This window comes from Zootoca vivipara, chromosome 9 (assembly GCF_963506605.1).
Source record: "Zootoca vivipara chromosome 9, rZooViv1.1, whole genome shotgun sequence".
In the NCBI taxonomy this organism is placed as follows: domain Eukaryota; kingdom Metazoa; phylum Chordata; class Lepidosauria; order Squamata; family Lacertidae; genus Zootoca; species Zootoca vivipara.
In genome coordinates, this window is record NC_083284.1 from 51900752 (window position 1) to 51908111 (window position 7360).

The 7360-nt window shown below is 41.4% G+C and overlaps 1 protein-coding gene across 1 annotated transcript; it reads left to right on the forward strand.

The window, feature by feature from the left end:
• The first annotated feature begins 3360 nt into the window (after window positions 1–3360).
• Window positions 3361–7324, forward strand: ANKRD37 (ankyrin repeat domain 37). Its single transcript, XM_060278770.1, has 5 exons — window positions 3361–3741; window positions 3977–4129; window positions 4605–4696; window positions 5386–5609; window positions 7264–7324. The coding sequence occupies exons 1-5, from the start codon at window positions 3715–3717 to the stop codon at window positions 7266–7268; spliced, it is 501 nt and encodes a 166-aa protein (XP_060134753.1). The 5' UTR covers window positions 3361–3714; the 3' UTR covers window positions 7269–7324.
• Window positions 7325–7360: the final 36 nt, after the last annotated feature.

Genomic DNA, 7360 nt, shown 5'->3' on the forward strand with positions numbered 1-7360 from the left:
ATATATATGCCTTATGGTTTGCTCACAGTATCAGCTCTGCTGAAGCATTTCACTACATGGCTTTAGATTTGACTGGGGTTTTTTGTTATTACCTAAGTAATTTTATTCTATTAGGTTGCTGTGCTTGTGCTAGTGCTAATTTACCTCCAAATTGCATCTCCGGAGGGAGGTGCACAAATTTGATGTTTTAATTCCGTCGTCCCTGTCTAGGTGGGGCACTGCAGTGACTCCGTGCAAGACGGTCAATTTGAGAGGAAATGCAGCGGTATGCAAACTGTATCCTCCTAGGTCTGTGACTGTTTCCAGTGTAAAATTACAACTATAGTGTTTAACAGGAAAGCACAATGTACTCATAACAGGTAGAGAATGTCAGGTGCTGGGAAACCTGAGTTACAGATATGTGCTAAAATATATAGCACTCACCGCTGGTTTCTGTGATGAATGAATTATCCCCATGGGGGGCGATGACTACTGCAAGCAATAATGAATTTAGATTCTCTTTAGAATAGCAGTAGCAAATGGCACATCACAGTCTTATACTTTTAAACATTACACAGACAATCTCATCTCACTAAATATAGCACTTCTAAATTCACACTCTGTCACCACAGTGGCAGTGACAAAGTGTAAATTGTTCTTTCTCTCTTACATTTCTAGCTCTTCTGTAAATTGGCACACATCTTCCCCTTTACACAAGACCCAGACAAGAGGAGAAGCAAAATTCAAAGCTTTATTCTTGCTTCATTATGTAGCATCTTAACGATTCTGTCGAAAAAGCAGGATTGAAACCAGACTGAATTAGCTCTTGATGCTGTTTCATCAAGAAGCCGTCGTCAAACTAAGATGTTGCATGTGTGCATGGGACAGGAAATATTTCTGCGGACAAACAACTATAGTGAATGTATTTGCTAGGTTTAGAATTAGTTTTTATCATAGGCCAGATAAGCTTTTATAAATTAAAAACAAAACAAAAACAAGTCGTGTGGGCAGTCTACATGAATCTTTTCCCTTAACTTATGTGTTGAATATACTACTATACAGTGGTCCCTGCAGGAGATTGGCATACACACCTATAATAAAATGCGAGGGATTGTGATGTAAGAATAATCTGAGTTTACTATCTTAGTTGCTAATTGTTATATATTTCTTTGCTTAACTCCCTTATCTGAATAAACTCTTTATGCCTTCTATTGCCTTTAAGTCAGTACGGTGTGCTAGATGGATTACTGTGAACTGTAAACTGTCAGTAGTATCTAGAGGTTTCTGAGAAATAACTCAAATTATTTGGTTTCTGTTTGTAACCGCCATTGCTATGCATAGATACTACTGTATTTATAAACTGAGCATTAAGTAATATGGTTTCCATTTATATGGTGTGTGGTTCTAGATGTTTCCAGTTCTATTGTTTACAGTACTTGTATGGAGATATGTAATAACATACTTTAGCCAAGTCCGGCATAAGAAGCACAAAGGGTAGCAAGAGCAGCTGTTATCCCAAACTAATGAGTTGGCTTGCATGGATGAAAGATCCTGTGTTTGGCAACTACCGGTATTGACTGTCTCTGGGGCTCAGGGAGGCCCCCCCTCCTTACTAATTCAGAATGAACTTATGTATGCATTTCCCCACACACAGGACACAAATAGCAATTTGAGGAAGCAGTAATTTAAAACCAGGAAAATGATGGGGGTGAAGAAAACCCCAGCTTCTCAGCTGACTAAGTTCCTGTTTACTGATCTTAGCCACATCTATTGTTTGGCTCTTAGCCATTAACCAGATTTGCAGCCTTAGGCAAGCCACTATTTCTTTGTCTCCTATATGAAAATAACAGCACTCAGCTATGTCACCAGGCTGTTGTAAGGATTAGTAGAGATAACATATATGAAGCAATTAGTTTTTAATCATTATTTTCCTGGAGCATGGACAAATATCAATCCAAATTATTTTCTTGCTCATTACTTCCACCTAGATCCTCTCAAATATTTGAGACACCAGTGCTGAAGTAGTGAACCACTTTTACACTTTAATATCTGCTCCATATGGAATTATTTCGTTCAAGTGTTTTCATGACCAGTCACATTGTAAGACTTCTTGCTTCACCTCTTATAGAAACAGGCTGCAGTTTAAAGGCATTTAAATATAGAGCCTGTGGTTGAACATAGAACTTGAGATTCCCATTAGGCTGCCCAGCATAGCTTTATCCTTGGCTAACAGGTTCTAGCAGGTATAACTCCCAGCTCTCAAACAATTGAACTGATTACCATGAGGTCCTGAGCCCAATTCAGTGTTAGTCTTTAACCTTTAAGGCTGCAATCCTAAACACACTTGCTAATAAATGCTAAGCCCCACTGAACACTCTTTAAAGAAACATGCCTATAACATTGAGCCATGAAGGCTGAAATTATCTGGGTCCAGGATATCTGAAGAAGCACTCCCCCATAGGCTTTCTCATACCTTAAATAAGAGAGGCGCTAAATAAAAAAATTCCTTCAGTAGCACCTTAAAGACCAACTAAGTTTATATTTTGGTATGAGCTTTCGTGTGCATGCACACTTCTTCAGATACACTAGAAACAGAAGTGTCAGACCCTATATATATACAGAGGGTGGTGGGGGTGGGTGGGAATGGGAGATGGGCTGATGGGAGTGGTAAACCTGTAGATGGGTGTTAATGGCTGCTGATGGCTGCAATTAGTCCTGGGCTGAGGTGCTAAAGAAAGCTTGATCATGCATAATGAGATAAGAATCCGATATCTCTATTCATCCCAGGTGCTTCCATGGTTTTAAGCTTGGTAATGATTTCCAATTCAGCAACTTCCCTTTCCAGTCTGTTCCTGAAATTTCTCTGTAATAAAACAGCTGCTTTGAGATCTTGTATAGAATGTCCTGGGAGATTGAAGTGTTCTCCTACTGGTTTTTCAGTCTTATGGTTCCTGATGTCAGATTTATGTCCATTTATCCTTTGGCGTAGGGTTTGGCCTGTTTGTCCAAGAGAGGCGCTGCTATGGATGTCCCTTCATTCCGAGTTTTTGTGAGCAGTGACACCCAGCCAGCCAACCTTCTTTGTGATAGCATCGACTCTTTTGAAGCACCTTGCTAAGCGAGGCTCAGCTGGCTACCTCCTTCCCTACATCCAGGTAAGCGATTATGGCGTTGCTTATTTTTTTAGCGCCGTTATGGGTAGTTGACTGTTTTAATGCTTTGCAGCATTATCTTTTCTGGTTTCTGGCCTTATTTCTTTGCTTAAGTATCTCAAATGCATTTTATCCAAGACCCACTTCAGAAGGAAATGTCAATACTTATTACAGAGGGATTTTGCTTCCTGCCTTCTTCTCTGGAGGATGCTGCAAAGGGAGGGGGGCAGACTGTGGGTGGCTGAGTGTGTGGGTGTGTGATACGTGTCTAGCTGTACTGTGCTCCATGGCTGCCCCACCTGCCATAAACCTTTCCTGCTCCCTCCCATCTCTAAGCATAGCAAACACAGGATGCATGGGGAAAGCCAATCAGGACACAGCAAGGCGGGTCGAGTTGCATGTGCTCTTGTTTGTGTACCTGCAAAAGACAGCTCCCGGCAGAGAGGGCGGGATTGCAGCTAGAGTGTCTCTCTTCTGCCAGTCTGGGGTTAGATTCACTGGATAGAGTAAAGCTGTGCTGGAAGTCAACCAATCCAACCACAACTTTTGCCGCAAGTGTACTGGAGGAAGGCAAGAAGAAATAATGTTACTGTTGGATTGCAACACAGAGGTAATGCTTGGAAAGCCTTTCTTTTTAATGTCTTGTGTTTTTAGATTTCTAGATGTTAACATTGCCGGTTAAACTCGCAGACTTTTAAGATCAATGAGAAGTCACACTTCTACAATGCAGCAAATGCTTCATCATTTTCATCATAATTTATTGGGAACCTTGGTTTTTGCTACTGAGGGGGTGGTAAATCACATTTAGGAACAATAAATGTTTCAAACATTTATCTGACTTGTAGGCTGATGGGCAGAGCCACCTTCTGGAAGCTGGGACTGAAGTGAATTTAGCTGCTGATGGATTTTGTCAGTCCCCAGCTCATCTGGCTGCTTGTGGAGGATATGCTTTCTTCCTACTTTGGCAACAGCAGACAGGAGCCAATCTGAACCAACAGGTATAAGTTATGTTTTCTATTTTTCAGGAAGGCAGTCTGGCTCCAACAGACCTCATCCTCTTAAACAATAGCTGTCCATTCCAGTGTAACACTAACACTATGAACAAGGTTGATGCAAAGCTAGATATGTCAGAATAGTTTTGATAGTACTTCAGTTTAGCATATACTAGGTGCCATTGTATAGCAAAATGTAAAAAAAATCACTATTTGGGGAGAGAGTAAGTTTGGTTACAATGCACATATTTTCCCAGTGTGGCCCAATCCAGAGAACTGTGGGCTGTACGGCTAATTCTGTTGCAGGTGTTGGTCTTGGTTTGTGAATTGTGCCCTGAAAGATGAGGATTTTTGGATTGGAGATTGTGGCAATTTTAAGTAGCGCAGCACTATGCTAGAGATCCCCACCACTTTTATAGTATCTGATTACAACCATTATGTATGGCTGTGTTTACAAAAGGAAACCTCTCTATTTATTCAGGACTGGATTGGGGAAGCTCCAATTCACAAGGCAGCTAAAGTTGGGAGTTTGGAGTGTCTTACTTTGCTAGTTGCCAGTCATGCTGACATTGAGTAAGTGTACCAATTCAATTACTAATCACATAATGTATCCAAACAAAGCTATGGTGTTTATATTGAGGAAATGTGAATGGAGATTTGAATATGAATCCTAAAGTTAGCAACAACAACAGAAATGTAGTTATTACTGATCTCTTTAGTTTGGAGAAACAATGCAAGGAGAGGGGAATTATTACAGTGGAGTTATTTTGATTAATTAAAATATGCTGTACAAGTTCAAATTGCAGTTTAATTTACGAATAATCACTTGCGCACAACTTTTACAATGGCCTTTGAGGTAAATTTGGTAAAGGATGGAAATTTAAGTCCCAATATACTTTAGTTAGATACACTTTGAAGTCTTACTGAAATCAAGGGGGCTTAAAATTAGCTATACCTAAATTTGTCATGTTGATTTCAACATAACAATTATGACCTTTAGTTAGATCAGAGCCATGGATCTTACACATTTAGCCAGAAGTAGGTCCTATTGGACTCAATGTAATTTACTCCCCGAAAACAATGCACAGGATTCCCAACTAAACTAATTGAGACCCACTTTTGGGTAGGTATTTACAGAATTGCACCGTTAAAAGAGTTTTTAAAAATCATACTAGTTCACTTAACACTTGTTATTTCGCTTTATCAAAATAATAATAATCAGTCAAATGTATTGATTTTGTTTTAATTCTCTTTTCTTTTAGCTTGCGCAATAAGAATGGTGAAACAGCAGAAGACCTTGCATGGGCTTTTGGATTTTTGGACTGTGCACAGTTCCTCAGGAAAATGAAACACATTCAAAACAGGAAAGCAACAACACAGCTTAGTTACTCTCTGCATGATGACTGCTTGCTTAAAGACACAGAAGCAAGACAGAAACGAGCTTATGAAAGCAAGAGATCCATAAGCAAGAAGAGGAGATCAAATGGTATGGCATTTAGTTTTCACTAGACAATAGATACAAGGCAGCTTCTTCAAAGCACAATGTTTTATCTTACACAACTTCTGTCTGGTAAAAGACGTATCAAACAGGCACAGTGAAAATGGACATACATGTATTCATTTGTATAGTAGGCTAGCTTACACCCCCCCTCTAACCTGGCAAGCAAGAAACCAGAGTTCAAGGGCATGTTCCAGCCATGCAAAAACACTCAGGCAGGGTGGGGTGGGGTGGGGTGGAGATGAAGCACAGCTAGTGTGATGTGTGGCCTGGAGAGAGCTCCAGGACCAGACAGGAAGGCCTGGAAAGCCACATTTGACCTCTGAGCCCAAGGCTTCTCACCCCTGCCCTAGGACACTTCAATCACAGTAGTGCAAATACAAAATATATTTCAGATACTGTTAGTTATGCAACCTAATCCTGAACAGGTTTACTCAGAAGTAAGCCCATTTGATTTTAGTGGAAATTCCTAGTAAGAGTGTTTAGTATTACTGTCCCAGTCTAGGAACCCTATCCGTCCACCTTAAACAGCACCCATTTAATATTACCCCCTCCAATGTGAGGAATACAGATTGGACACTTATATAACATTATATATTGAGTGTCATTTCCTTACCACAGAGCAATATGCACTTAGAATTAAGGAGAAGGGCTCCTTCCAGGACAGGTAACAAGTATTTCACTTATTTGCCTAGGCATTCTCAACTCTCTTTTAAAAAGCCAAGTGCTACCGCAGCCTCTCTTAACATTTTGAGAACACAGCCCCAAACAATTTAAAAAAATGTTTACAGTTCATAGCCATATTATTGTGCTCTTATGCTGGTACTGTATACCTCAGGGGCCCCCAAATTACGGCCCCCGGGCCGGATGCGGCCCAATCGGCCTCCCAATCCGGCCCGCGACGACCCCCGCCGCCCGCTGCCGCCGCCCGCTCTTACGGCGCGCGGCGCGGCGACGATCTTAAAAATCAGCAAAAAATCGCCGAAAATCCTTTGTGCGCATGCGTATGGGCCTCTCCCGACCCAGAAGAGGTCATTTCCGATGCACTTCCGGGTCGGGGGAGGCCCATACGCATGCGCACAAGCGATTTCCGGCGATTTTTTCCCGACCGTGTGCGTGTGCGCACGCGCACGGGCGCGCACTCCCCCGCCCTCCGGCCCGCTGCGCGCGCACTCCCCTGCCCTCCGGCCCACCGCGTGATCGGCGCGGCGGGCACCGGCCCGCTGCGCGGTAAGTCTGGGGACCCCTGGTATACCTGGTCATCTCCACTCATTTTAATTGGGTTATTCTGTGTATTCAAGTGTTGCTTTTTTTGTTTATTCTAAAGGGATTTTTTTTGTTTAAAAATTCTTTATGGTCATTATGTTGACTGCTTATGTAAGTTGGAAAACTGACATAAAATGGTCTAAACAAAAAAAGAAAGCTGTAACAACCCTGACATGGTGAATCTGTATGCATGAGGTGGGGGGAGAGCATCTAAGCTGCCAAAGGGATAGGAGTAAGCAAATACCTCCCACAAAACTGATTTCTAAGACTAAGATATGCCAAGCTGAAACTGAGTGCTATGTATAGGTTAGCATATGCTTAATTCAGATGCAGGATTTATATATGAAATACAAATCTTTTCTTTACATTTAAATAGAATAAAGATGAAGTCTTTGATGTCACGTGAAAGCCAATTATTGCAAGAAGATGTGTGAACGCTAAGAACTTTACAAAGAAATAAGTCTGCATCTCAA